We start from the raw sequence: 14,634 nt of genomic DNA, 5'->3' as shown, positions 1-14,634 counted from the left end.
TATGGGAGCGTCCCACATCTGCAGCCGACGAGCACCAGGACACTTCTGGAAGGAGGAGGAGGAGGAGGGGGACCGACTTTCCTTCATTGTCTCGCCACTTCCTTTCTCTCTGTGACTTCTGACTTTCCTTTTATCTATCCTTTCTTTCTTTCTCCTCTGCTTTGGATATAATTTATGCATTAAGAGAAAAAGCAAAGCAAAATCCTTTTCCTTTAGGCGTTTTTAGATCCTATCCAGTGTTTGTTCTACATAAAAACCTACATTGATAATACAAATGGAGCAGTATGCATCATGACTGCAGGATTTCACAATCTTTTTATAAGCAACCTAAGAAAAGCTGCTTGTTGTACTTTGGTTCAATGAAGTCAAAAAAGGTTGAATAGCAAACATAACTAAACATAAGCAAAAAAATAAATTATTTTGAATCAATCGGGTTGAAAAAAAGGTTCAGCTTAATATAAATGGCCCACAGAGACAGAAACTCGACAAAGACTTGGCTCAAAATGATGCCTAATGATTTTCCACAGTTCCATGTGTTATTTATTTTTACCAAGTTTTACTTAAACAAACATTTAAAAAAATATGAAAAGGCCAAATAAAATGTTCGCTTTTTGGGTTACAATTCAGTACATTTACCACCACGGTCCAATCAGAGTAAGCTAACATTTTATTTTCAAACTGATTTATTAAATTACAATCATTACTATTTACCTACAGTTGAAAATATATGCAAAAATGACCAACAGTCATTTTAAACCAGATTTAAATCAGCAAATATTTCAAATCTCTTTCTCTGGATCATACATTGACTTTATGCCAAGAGGTTCACTGCTTAATTAGTGACACAAATGGGGGTCATCTTTAGCTGCTGTAAACTTTAAATTCTGCATGGTTAAAGCAAATATACATACATTTAGTAAACAAATAGTAAAAATTCATCCATCTGTGTTAACCCCTACTTAATCCTCATCTACGGAGATTAGATACACTATATTGCCAAAAGTATTTGCTCACCCATCCAAATTATTGGAATCAGGTGTTCCAATCACTTCCATGGCCACAGGTGTATAAATTCAAGCACCTAGGCATGCAGACTGTTTTTACAAACATTTGTGAAAGAATGGGTCGCTCTCAGGAGCTCAGTGAATTCCAGCGTGGAACTGTGATAGGATGCCACCTGTGCAACAAATCCAGTCGTGAAATTTCCTCGCTCCTAAATATTCCACAGTCAACTGTCAGCTGTATTATAAGAAAATGGAAGTGTTTGGGAACGACAGCAACTCAGCCACGAAGTTGTAGGCCACGTAAACTGACGGAGCGGGGTCAGCGGATGCTGAAGCGCATAGTGCGAAGAGGTCGCCAACTTTCTGCAGAGTCAATCACTACAGACCTCCAAACTTCATGTGGCCTTCAGATTAGCTCAAGAACAGTGCGCAGAGAGCTTCATGGAATGGGTTTCCATGGTCGAGCAGCTGCATCCAAGCCATACATCACCAAGTGCAATGCAAAGCGTCGGATGCGGTGGTGTAAAGCACGCCGCCACTGGACTCTAGAGCAGTGGAGACGCGTTCTCTGGAGTGACGAATCGCGCTTCTCCATCTGGCAATCTGATGGACGGGTCTGGGTTTGGCGGTTGCCAGGAGAACGGTACTTGTCTGACTGCATTGTGCCAAGTGTAAAGTTTGGTGGAGGGGGGATTATGGTGTGGGGTTGTTTTTCAGGAGCTGGGCTTGGCCCCTTAGTTCCAGTGAAAGGAACTCTGAATGCTTCAGCATACCAAGACATTTTGGACAATTCCATGCTCCCAACTTTGTGGGAACAGTTTGGAGCTGGCCCCTTCCTCTTCCAACATGACTGTGCACCAGTGCACAAAGCAAGGTCCATAAAGACATGGATGACAGAGTCTGGTGTGGATGAACTTGACTGGCCTGCACAGAGTCCTGACCTCAACCCGATAGAACACCTTTGGGATGAATTAGAGCGGAGACTGAGAGCCAGGCCTTCTCGTCCAACATCAGTGTGCGACCTCACAAATGCGCTTCTGGAAGAATGGTCCAAAATTCCCATAAACACACTCCTAAACCTTGTGGACAGCCTTCCCAGAAGAGTTGAAGCTGTTCTAGCTGCAAAGGGTGGACCGACGTCATATTGAACCCTATGGATTAGGAACGGGATGTCACTTAAGCTCATATGTGAGTCAAGGCAGGTGAGCAAATACTTTTGGCAATATAGTGTATCAAGGAAGCAATTTATTGCATATCAGCTCCAAAACACGTCAACATCTTCCTCATCCATTATTAACTGGATTTCAATCATTCAAATGTGTTTACAAATCACTGAAGCGTTAGACCAAAGCAATCTATCTAAAGTAGAGTTCTGCCTCTTTGCAAGAACTTTGGGGGGAAAAAAACTGATTTTAGATAAAAAATCTTTACCAATGACTGAGGTGAGGCAGAATAAAAGATGGCAGATATTGCATCACTGCGCAGGTGTTAAGGCTGTTCATTTAACCCAGGGCAATGCTGGGGTCGAGCCTTTCATGGTTAAGCCTACAGCTTAGATCTTCAAGTCAAAGTCAGTCGCTAGGATGTGCTGGGATAAGGCCCATGATCTGTTGCTTTCTACCCTTTGATGTGAATGAATCCAGCGTGGAGGTTAAAGGCAGTGGCAACCTCAGCCTCACCTTTCACACGCATCTTACCTATGAACCGAGAAGAACCCAGAGAGTTTCAGCAGCTGGTAACTACTCCACTCCTGCAAAATAACTGATTCAGATGAGGTTATAATCAGGCTGTAGCTTGTTACTAACTTCGTAACCAGGTATGGACTGGAATAAAAACACACTGGGATATATATGATAGATTTTACATTAGATATTTCCCTACCATTTGGAAGCAGCAGAAAAACAAAACAAAGATTGTTTCTTTGCTTCATTTAGTTTGGCTGTGACACCATCCTGGAGAGAAATATCAGCTGTGCTGCTGCCATCAACACACTTGTTTATAGATGTTGGAAATCTGCCTTTTCTTCAGTGTAGTCCTGTTTCTCTGACTGTGACTGGCTAGATGTGCTCTCTTCATCCTCTGACATGGGAGCTGGCTTGGAGCTCGTCTGCCTGGCTGTGTGAATACTGAAAGTAACGCCGTTACCTTTTTTTAGTTACGAGATAATCTAACTAATTACTTTGGCTGTAACTATAATGCATTTACCATTGCCGACACCCTGTTACAGCACGTTACTCAGGTCACACAATTAACCTTTTTTTATGATAGGACTCGTGCGCGCCTTGTCATGAGAGAGGGGAGGATGATGTATAGTGAGATTCCGTCTGTCAGTTGGGTAGGTGGTAGTTTCCACTGGCGTACAGCACACACAGAGAGATGGAGAGTGAGGAGGACTCCAGCAGCAAAACAGCGTTTTCCAGATGGAAATACCGCTGTTACGTCGGGCTGCGTTACCCCATCAGATATGTTTCCCCCTGCATCTCCGCACAGCGCAGGCGGCATGATTCACCACGCCAGCGACAGGAAACGCGCATGCTAAAGGCGCGTAACAGCCGCCCAGCTCGCGCCACAGGGGAAATATGGAGAGCATGAAGGATCAAATGTTAGCCAATATGGAGAAAGGGAGAAATCTGGATGTATGTATGTATGGATGGATGGATGGATGGATGGATGGATGGATGGATGGATGGATGGATGGATGGATGGATGGATGGATGGATGGATGGATGGATGGATGGATGGATGGATGGATGGATGGATGGATGGATGGATGGATGGATGGATGTTGCAGTAGGGGTGTAAATCACACCTATCATGGCGATTCGATTCAGTATCGATTTCCTGACCCAGCAATTCGTTTATTTTCGATACTCAAGAATACACCACAATACGATTCGAATTTGATTAATTGGTTAATTTTATTTTATTTTTTTTACCTTACAGGCTAGACAATGTTTCAAATTTGAAATAAATCGATTAAAGCTGTAATATCGTTATGCATTTTATTTGAGAAACAACCACAAATAACAGAAGTAGAAAAGTTGCAGTCCACCTATTCCTGTTAAAACCTCATTCACTGAAGTCATAATACCCCTGCGTTATAGATTCTGAAAGGCCTTGCATCAAAAATACTGCACAAAATCAGTGCAATGAGCACAATTCAATACCTCAGCTCCAGACGTCCCCGCCCCCTCTGCAGATGCTCCGCTGCACCTCTCCCAAATTGTAGCTGACCGCAGACAGTGCCACAGACAGGTGGCCAGCTTGTTTTGTTTTTATGACCGATATTGCAGAAAACAACTCGTGAAGTTTGAGCGCTAGAAGAGCGAGGTGCACGGGACCCTTTTTCCACCTGGATCTCCGCACTTTTTGGCCCTCATGTCCCTCCGTCATCGGACTAAACTCGCCCCCACTTCCTCACCGCCTCGGCCGTATCTAGACCCACAGTGTGTAGCACAGACCACGCTTCAATATTGGATATAAATCAAAAATGTCTGTGTTAAACTCACTGCAACACACTGCTCTAAGAGTATAACCAGGAAGCGAGGTAGAAGGGCAAAATAGGTTTAGCGCCACCGCAGCACGGGAGGGAGAATTACGCCCAGGAGGAAATGGATAAAAATAGACCGGATTACAAAAAAAAAAAAGAATCGATACTCTTGTGGAAGTATTGATGCATCGGATCGTCAAAAAGATTATTATTTACACCCCTATGTTGCCGTATCCATAACAACCCAAACACACAGGATTTCAGATTTAGACATTCCCAGTTATTAATTTCATACACTCACCAGATCTGAACGCCCTGTTAAAAAACTTCACACCCATGAGTAGAGGTAATGCAGCCTGAATATATTTACACCGCATCAGATAGCGTTCCCTCCATGTTAAGCAGGGGGAACGCTATCTGACGGGGTTTATACGCCCGTCAGATAGCGCTCCCCCCTGATATAATTTACGTTGAGTTGCAATAAATACAAAACTCTCTGCAGGTTCTTGTCTTTGTCGTCCACTCTATTCAGCTGGCTTTTGAAACACATGGCAAGAAGGTGGGGGCCTGGTGGTGAGGGTTACGGGGGTGAGAAATGCAAAAGTAACTTTTACTAGTAACTAGTTACTTTTATTGTGCAGTATCTAAGTTAGTAACTCAGTTACTTTTTGGGAGAAGTAACTAGTAACTACAACTAATTACTTTTACAAAGTAACGTGCCCAACACTGGTTGTGAATTGGCGCTATATAAATAAACTGAATTAAATTATCAGCCTATAGCCAGGTTCACATCAGACACGCTGGTCATAATTAGCATACTGTAGTTATGCAGGAACGTGTCACCAAACATTAAGAACGTCAAACAATCTCTGCTTCTTTCTCCTTGAACCCAAGTCGGCCTCGGCAGATGGCCGCTCACACTGAGCCCGATTCTGCTGGAGGTTTCTTTCTGTTAAAAGGAAGAGGAGTTTTTCCTCTCCACTGTCGCTACAAGCATACTTAGTGTGAGGGATTGCATTTGAGTCAATTCAATGAAATGAACTGGTTTTCCTTAGATAGAAAACTTTGAATCAATTTGACTGTATGATCTGATTTAATTGTAAAGTGGCTTGAGATGACTTGTTTTGTGAACTGGAACTATATAAATAAACTGAATTGAATTAAATTGAATGACTGAGCCAGATTACAATTTCTGGAGTGGATCAAATCAGTTTGAACCCTTCGAAGAGTAGAAAACGGACTGGAGAACCATGCGTTGCCAAACGTTGGTTCATCCATCTTAAGGGATTTGTAACACCCTAGCAAATAGTAACGGGAGTAACTTGCTTCTGTCACCATGCTTGTCCACACCAGAAGTTTCCCTGGGTTGCATCAAGTACTCTTTGCAAAATCAAATAAGAACATCAAATATAGAGACACTGCGAGAAAATTTAAAAAATTAATATTTTAATTATCATCCAATGATTGTGGCATTGTCTCTCAAATATTTGCCATTTTATTAAGACAATTAATTAATGGAGCAATTTTCTAAAGTCTGTTTTGTGTCTGGTTTGATGATCAGGGCTAATTCAATAATAACTAATAATGGTGTTGGTGAAGATTCTCAGTCATCCAGTTCATAGTCGTTCCAAAAAAAGTAAAAAATTAAAAAATTTAAAGAATAAAAATAATAATAATATCAATAAAAAAAAAACAAAAAAAACACTGGACTTTGTTTTCCAAGTTTGAAGATGTTTCGATGTTCTTTCTTTTGAATTTGCCTGTTTTCTAAGCCATAACAAGTATTTGTTTGGGCTACTCTATAAAGCCAGGAACTAAACACTAATCCAGAACTAATCCTGGATGGAAAGCGAAACGTCTTCAAAGTTGGAAAACTAAGTCCACTGGTTTGAATTTTTACTTTTTTTGGAATAATAATGGTGACATTTCCAATATTTCAATGTGCATTTTAATCTATGATTCTTTCATTGAAGCAGATATTTCTAAAATGTTATGGATTAGTTTTAGAAAAATGGTAAAATACTTATAAATCTGTACAATCATCTGTGGTATTGAAATGATATCCTTTAAACTAAAATGAAGAAATATATTGAATTACAGGTTTTGTCCATATCATCTAGCCCTAGTATATAGTGATAAAAGGAAAGTAATTAAAAGCTCAAAGGGAGAACAGCTAACACAGCAGTAGGCTAAAGATTCTCTGACCAGCGTACAGTGTTATTTCTTTCATTCCTTTATCTGGCTTTTATTTAAAGTTTAATGGAAATAAAGTTTAGAAAAAAGTAAGAAGGAGAGAAAATCCTTCAGTAAAAGTGTTGTTTTGATGTGTAGCGTGGGAAGCTGGGTGTGGGTATTAATAAACTGGACCTTTGTTTTTGTTTTTTGTTTTTTATAAAGTGGATGTCCAGCCTCCACATAGCAATACTCCCCAGAGTGAGTTTTTAGAACAGTTTACATTTGAAAAGCTTTTCTCAGCAATTACTCTGCCTGCATGTGGACAGGAGGCAAGTGCAGCAGAAAAAGAAGTTGTGGAAAGTATCCCCGTCATCATGGTGGACAGGGCCTAATAGGCGCAAAGACAACATGAACATCCCCTCATTGGGAATCATTCCATGTCGCAAACATGCAAAACTCTACTAAATTACATCAATTGAAAAGCTATGAATACCTAAGTCCAGGTTACAGCCCTATCTCCGTACCCCCCTTCATGCCAATCTGAATACCAGGAGCCCACATAGGGTTTGAATGCTGGGGCTCGCTTCCAGCAACTGGGAGAGGGGTGGACTGAGGAAATATTGCACCGCTCCTTGCAAGCTTCAAGTCTAAATTTCCCAGACTAAATTGGCCGGGTGTCCTCTATGGGAAAGTAGATGAGTCAATAGACGGTAATGAGATCTTATTTACCCAGCTGGTGGGGAAAACACCGGAACAGCCCCCTTAACTCACCCAGCTGGACCCTAGAGGCCCACAGCCAAACACCAATCCCCCCCCCTCCCTGTCTTCGTTCCCTAGCTGCCCCCTCTTTAATAGAAGCCTGTGAAATCTAGAAGGCAGTAACATTAGCACGCATGTCGGCGGTGTTCATCTGGGAAAGAAAAAGCAGCAAAGGGAGAAAATAGCTTGTCTTCTAAAGATGGAAAACAGATGAAATCAATTTGGATAAAGAAGGGACAGGAAATAAATAATAAATAACAACAGCTAAAAAAAACAACTTACTATTTCTCCCAGGGAGGCAGCCAGCATATGACTGACAGGTGCTGCATGTGGGGCTGCGAACGCTGCGCTGATGCCCAGAAGGGACTTGGTGTATTCATAGGTGACAAAAAACGCAGCAGCTGAAACCAAGCAGAACCACAGTCATTTAGGGTCCATTAGTCAACCAGCATACAGCAATTAATATTCCTCACAGTCACAGACAGTTGGGGAGACAGCGAGGTGGGAGAACGTGTGTTTCAGCATTTAGCAAAGAAGAAATGCCAAGGAAATGATACGTGCCTAAAGTGGAATGACTAATTCTTTCTCACCGCTAAATCAACTCATCCTGTAGTTTTCATTAAATGTATAAGAATCTCCACTATATAACCTCCTTATCTGTCTTTCTCTGCCTAAAAAACACACAGAAACAGCCGGAGCTGAATCATTTCAACTCATTAATCAGCAAATTAAATTTACCTGAACGGCTTATTGATCATCAATTAGCACTGGTTCTACTCATATCAAAGATTTCTGCAGTTATAAGGATAACAAATGTCTACATGGAATCTTATTTTTGAATAAATAAATAAATAAAGTGAGGGTACAAGCTTTGAACAGTTCTTCAAATATCTCTAAACCATTCTCCTTTATCCAAACCACCGACTTAAAGCTGACTCCTACACCTGTATACTTTGCTTAAAACTAGACAGACTTTGCAATAAGTCTGTCTACTTTGATAAACTTGATCAATAAAGTACTTATACCCCTTGGAACGTTTTAGGGCATATTAGAAGAAAAAGACCAACAAAAGGAATTAGGAGAGCGGTGTCATTAAAAATACATACTACTATTTATAAAACCTTAATAAATATTCCTACAAATTAAAAAAATAATAATAATTTCTGTGTGTGTGTAGGTGAAGGGGTTGTTAGGGAACTGTATTTATTTGATGGAATATTCCCTCTTCATTTACAACTCACAAAATCTATGTGTTTGTTTTCTTTAAGATTTATAATTCTAATAATACATAAATGATCAATTATGCTTAAAAATGTATTGTGTGTATTTTCTTTATTTTCATGGGTACATGTACATATTCGATTGAATATTAATGAAAATGTATTAACATAATTTATTCATTATTCTTATTTACTGTGAGGAGGATTACCAAACATGCTCTAAAATGGCTTTGAGAAATTTCTTGTGAATTAAAAAAAAAAACAGCATACCATTTTAAGGTCAAATGAACATGATTAATGTTTCTGACTGCATGTTCAATTTTTAGAGTCTTTAGAATAAAAAAGGCCTTAGAAAATCTTATAGGGATCAAAAACCAAAAAATACTGCAATGTATTTTATGTTTGTTTTTTTTATTTTACAGGAAGCATAAAAATGGTAGATCTGGTAGGACATTTAACACTTTATGTAAAAAGGTAAAGAAAATATATAGTTTAAACGTCTTAGTTTATATTATTATATTTGTGAGTCAGAATCTTGCATAAACAAGATTCAAAGGACTTTAAAACAACCTTTGTTTTAAATTGATGCTTATCTTGAATTTATCAGGTCCCTGATAAAGTAGAGACAAACCGACCCTTACACTACCATGCTTCACAACAGCATGGCGTTTAAACATTTTTATTCGTGCACTTCTGTTTTTTAAAAACAATTTCTGATTTGCACATTAGGCTCCAGATCCAAACATCAGTGAAGCAGCAGGAGGCCACCATGTTGAGTCTCTTACCATTGGGGAAGGAACCAACAGCAGCAGACGGCACCCCGGCATAGATGCCCCTGAAGCCTCCTGCTTTGTGGAAGCCCTGCTGACTCTGCAGTCTGGTCTTGATGGTGTCTAATGGGAACAGGGTCAGATCTGCGCACATCCCAGCACAGCCTCCTGCCTGCAGAGACAGGCACCTTTTTAGATGCATTGTTTCAAATGCACGCCCTGTGAGACATTTCCTACAGCGATGAACTGTTTACCGATCATCATCATTCTCTGCATATTTATAGTGAAGCAAAATTCCATTAATTTCTTCTAATTGTGCAAAGAAATTGGAAATATTGGCAAACTAAAACACACAAAATCAACCAATTTACAGTTTAAAATAAAATAGTCACAATCTTATTTAAAGAACAATTCTTATGTTGTTGTATGTTTGGATATTATATGGACAATAATTCAGAACAGCTGTACTCTTTTCAACCACAGCTCTTCAGTTCAGAAAGATACAGTGCCTTGTGAAATTATTCAGGCCCCTTGAACATTTTGACCTTTACCACAAACATAAAGATATAAAATTGCATTTATCATTATATTATAGTATTGGATATCAAAATTACAATTGTATACCTTTATGTAGCAAAAGGTCAAAAAGTTAAAGGGGTCTGAATACTTTTGCAAGACATTGTATATCTACTTACCTTCAAATCTAGAAGCACTTAGGAAGCGTTTCTGTTATTCTTCAAGTAACTTTGAATAATGCTTAAGAAAACTGTGCGACTGTATGCTACCAAATGAATCTGAGTGTTAATACCTGTAATACTGCAGCTGTTTTACCAAGTCCCTATTGGAAAATATTCTTAAAAACTAAATAAACTTAAAACTTAATTGAAAAAAGGGGTTTATTATTAATAGATCTAACTTTGACACTGGGCTGCTCTCCAAGGAGAGGCTGAATAATGACTAACATTTTTTTTCAAATGCAGCAAACTAGAGAAAATGATTTTTATATATATTTTTTATATATATATATATAATTGACCTTTATTGATCTCACAGTAAATTTCTCCAATGTGGGATCAATAAAGTTTTTTTTGTTTGTTTGTTTGTTTTTTTCCACTAATGCAAAGCCATCAATGAACTGATGGTTAAAAAAATACAGTTATGCTTTCAGAAATAGTAAAAATTTTCACATAAAACCTTAGGGTGAGATGTGCAACTTTGTAGAGAACTGCATATTTAACGAATTAAATAATTTCACAGCTTTTAGATACACTATTTACCATAAAACCGGTATTTAAGCAATAAGGAACCAATACTTCTATTAAAAATATAACTTTATATGGTTAAATAATAGAACATATTGAAAAAGTGTTGTTTTTCTAGGACTGTCACGTTGAAGAGTGGTGTTTCTATGCAGCTTATTTACAAAATGCAGGTTGTGTTTAAGTTTTGATTAAAAAAAAAATTAAAACAAATAACATAGAAACGCGTCCTTCTTACCACCAGAGACGCAACAAACTCCCTTTTCTCCATATTCCGTTCATTCAGCTCTCCTGACAATCAAGCGGTCTGCAGATTTACTGAAACAGTGGATATTTCTCATCTCACTGAAACCAAAACATGCCTGTCAAGGACGCGGCCATTTTGGCTCCATCACTTCCGCATGACGTCATGACGCTCCGCTTTCCCAATGCCTGATGGGAAACTGTGTTTTCTTATGCCAAACAAGTCTGTGTGACTTGTTGAGTGCTGCGCATGCACCTGCACAGTGTTTCTGGCTAAATAAAAGCCATGATATTCAGCTAACAGGAGTTCACAGATGCTGTGAATAAATAAATAAACAAATAAATAAATAAATAAATTAAGAGCAGCCGTCCTCACACTGAACTTCAGCCTTTCTGTCAATCTCCCTCTGAGTGAAGGTCAGGGAGATGATGGGGATTCTGCAAAGTTAAAAACTAACAAAAAAATAAAGTTACCCAACATCAGATCAATCTTCAAATTCTCAGGATTCACTTGTCAATGATTTCTCACCTGGGTAAACTGAGTTCAGCTCGCCTTGTTTGAAGGTAAAATCAAGATTTTTGATCAGACTACTTTCCAACATCAATATCACAACATGATATCACTGCAGACCTGTGACCTAATATCACTGGCTGAAAAAGATAAAACAAAACTAATTAGCCAGTAAAACTGGAACTTCACACTATATTTAGTGATTCCCCCATTCCTGCACACATTCACACTCTGGTGGTAAGCTGCATTTTAAACAGACGTCTTTTTGCAGACTGACAGAAGTGAAGCTGGCATAAAATCATCACCATTATTATATGTAGAACCTCTGAATAATTACTCAGGTTGCTAATTTTAAATTTGCTGTTTGTAATACTAGAATAGAATAGAAAATCCCTTTATTGTCCCATAATGGGGACATTCTGGTGTTACAGCAAAAAGGTTATAGAAAAATGGTCACACAAATATGGGTGGGAACTATTCTGAATGTTAAGTTTCATAGTTAAGGTTAAACTTGATTGTCAGTTCTGTCATTTCTACTGGTTTGTTCTTCATTCATTTGATCTCTGTTGCATTCTTAGGTCCACTGATTTATTTCATATCAGCTACTGCAGCAGTGAGGTTAGACTTTATTCAGAGTCTTAATCTAATCTAAAAGCATAATTTCTCATTTTGATCAGTGCTCAGAGCCAAAATTTTGTGCTTTTCCCCCTTTCCAATTTGCAGAAGATCTACTTATCAGACCCCCTTGAGGTTGTTGATCTGTACAAAGTGCAAAGACAACGGATTCTGATTCTGCATCAGCATATCGAAGCAAGAGTTCAAAAGCTGAAGGACATCAAACAGGACGTGAAAGAAATGTGAGAAGCTGCCTTAAAATCTGAAATGAGGTTTTAGACAGATCAATCTTAATTGTAAAGCAGTATATTTTATAACAGATGCAGGCGACACAAAGACGTATGGTGACATGTAAAATAAAGGCAAATTACAGACAAATGGCTAACATTACTGTTACATGATTGTTTTAAGGAAAGAGAAAGTTAGCCATCTGGAAGAGAATCTATCAATCCAAGAAAGCGACATAAAGCCCAGATTTGAAATGGAAGACAGGAGGGCTAATAAGTTCAGAAGAGGAGTTCAACTCCATGAGACACAGAAGACAGAAACACAGGTAAAAAAGCACTGGCACAAATTATATTTTCCTTCTGCTTTTAACTCATTTAAATGTTTTAGATTATTCACCAAACTGTCAGACAAGGGAACCTGGAAAACTATAAATGGTGGTTTTCAACAACAACAAAAACGTAATCAGACATCTCTGCAAAATCATGAGTTCACTGTGAATAAATCGTAGCATCTTTTGCCAACATCACAAGCCACATGAAGGATTGATTACTGTGGGAGCTGTCAAAAAACAACAAAATATGCCCTGGTACAAAAAATTCAAGAACAGATGAAAAATAGAATTAATGGAATCTATTCATCCGAACAAGGTTGAAGAAGCCATTTTTAAAACTTTTTGAAGTCGAGCAGACCACAGGGATGTGTCAAACAGTGATTAAGCTCTGGGAGCAGCCAATGAACAGAAAGTATCCCAAAATCGGTTAAATGACTCCTTCTGGAGATCGTTAAAAAAAACAAAGTTAAGATCGATTGCCCACCAGGCCTCACCGGCCTTCATCAATGTTTACTTTTAATGATTCAATAATACAGAAGAGACAGGATAAAAATTACATTCGATGATTCATGGAACCACGAGGAAAAAGGGTAACTTTCTGGATGGGTGATTTTGTTAAATCCAACGTAAAACAAGCAGCTATTTTAATTAGGGGCATGTCCTTCATTCTGGCTGGTTGGCGTTCATCTGACCTTCTCCACCAATATCTACCTCCACTGAGGTCTCTCGGTGCTTTAAAATGTTCTTTTACATTTAGTAGTGCTATGTCGTGTGTAGTTAAAACAAGTTTGTATTATAAAACCGGACATTGTCGATAATCATTAAGAAATCAAGAATCAAGAACAGTTTGAGTAACTTGTTAATTAAATATGCAAATCTAATAGAAGGTGAAGAAAAACAGATTTAATATTAATATAATATAATAATACAATAGATAAGATAGCTCTGTTTGTTCATGTTTGACATGATCTGTTTGAATCATGTCTGTTCTGTAAGGAAATGGGATCTTTAAAATCTTGGACAAATGAATTGCAAGATATATTTGCTCACATGTATGTGTGAAGAACAGAGGCTGGAACAAAATACAACCAAGACAGTTCAGTGACGTTAGAGCATAGTTTATTCAGCAGCGTACTTTGTGAGCAGGGTTTGAGTCTGAGAGGAGCCAGCAGGCTGATAGGCAGACAGTTTATGAGGAGATTTCCTGGGTTTATGATCCAGAGGAAGGCAGACAGATTTGGAAATCGAGAGGTCCAGGAGCAGAACAGAAAGGATATCCAGACAGGCTGACAGAGTCAGAACAGGATCAATTATGCTCAATATCAGAAACAGAACGGGGCAGTTAACAGACGGGCAAACAAGTAATTTAGATGACGCTGGATTAATCCTACCGGGTTAGCACAAGATAATCTGGCCCTGACGTCTGGTGTTGTGGTGATTATATAGTGATGGAACCAGGTGAAGCTGGTGAAAGCTGATTGAGGGACGGGCGGAGCTGAGCAGGTGTATGGAAGGAGTGATCAGCCCAGCATCAGTGCAGAGATCATTACAGTATGGGCATTGCACTGATGGCACAGTCATGTACGAATGGCACTTATGTAAATTCATAATAAATAAACAAATAAAACAAAATCAGTACTGGCTGAAATCAAAATCAACAGGTTTTTTTTTTAGAGTTCTGATCTTCAAAAAAAAAAACTGCAATCATTGTGAACATCATGGCAAAACTAAAACATGGAAATGGTAGTGTGATGGTCAGGTATTGTTTCACATAGGATCTGTTTTTTTAGGCATGTTAGCTTAAAAGCTTTTATATATTTACTTGGGTCATTGTCATCTAATAATGGCATATGTTTGATCAAATGAAACATTATGTGTGCCAAAAAAAATGGAAATGTGTAACAGAGTACATATTTTTCACAGCTTTGTTTTCAATTGTCAAACCTTTTTAGATCCAAAATAACTCATATCAGATCATCCAGTCAGACTGATTCAAAGTTTTCTATCTAAGGAAAACCAGCTGATTGCA

General features: G+C 38.6%; 1 protein-coding gene and 1 long non-coding RNA gene across 2 annotated transcripts in view; one reads left to right on the top strand and one right to left on the bottom strand.

Annotated features, from left to right (window-relative positions):
- The window catches only part of slc25a26 (solute carrier family 25 member 26), a 97,817-nt gene extending 86,738 nt beyond the window's left edge, over positions 1–11,079 (bottom strand). The window contains exons 1-3 of the mRNA XM_038277889.1: positions 10,916–11,079; positions 9,434–9,590; positions 7,711–7,829 (exon numbers count right to left, since the gene is read on the bottom strand). Coding sequence (XP_038133817.1) covers positions 7,711–7,829; positions 9,434–9,590; positions 10,916–10,948 — 309 coding nt within the window. The 5' untranslated portion in view covers positions 10,949–11,079. The remainder of the gene's footprint in view (positions 1–7,710; positions 7,830–9,433; positions 9,591–10,915) is intronic.
- An 850-nt stretch (positions 11,080–11,929) lies between these two features.
- LOC119778543 lies at positions 11,930–12,593 on the top strand. The gene is made up of 3 exons (XR_005280084.1): positions 11,930–12,049; positions 12,155–12,288; positions 12,458–12,593. It is a non-coding gene; the product is annotated as an uncharacterized LOC119778543 (long non-coding RNA).
- The last annotated feature ends 2,041 nt before the right edge of the window (positions 12,594–14,634 follow it).

This window comes from Cyprinodon tularosa, unplaced genomic scaffold (assembly GCF_016077235.1).
Source record: "Cyprinodon tularosa strain WSP-4 unplaced genomic scaffold, ASM1607723v1 ctg135, whole genome shotgun sequence".
Lineage (NCBI taxonomy): Eukaryota > Metazoa > Chordata > Actinopteri > Cyprinodontiformes > Cyprinodontidae > Cyprinodon > Cyprinodon tularosa.
The sequence above is the reverse complement of the archived record's forward strand: the minus strand, read 5'-3'. Positions and strand labels throughout refer to the sequence as shown.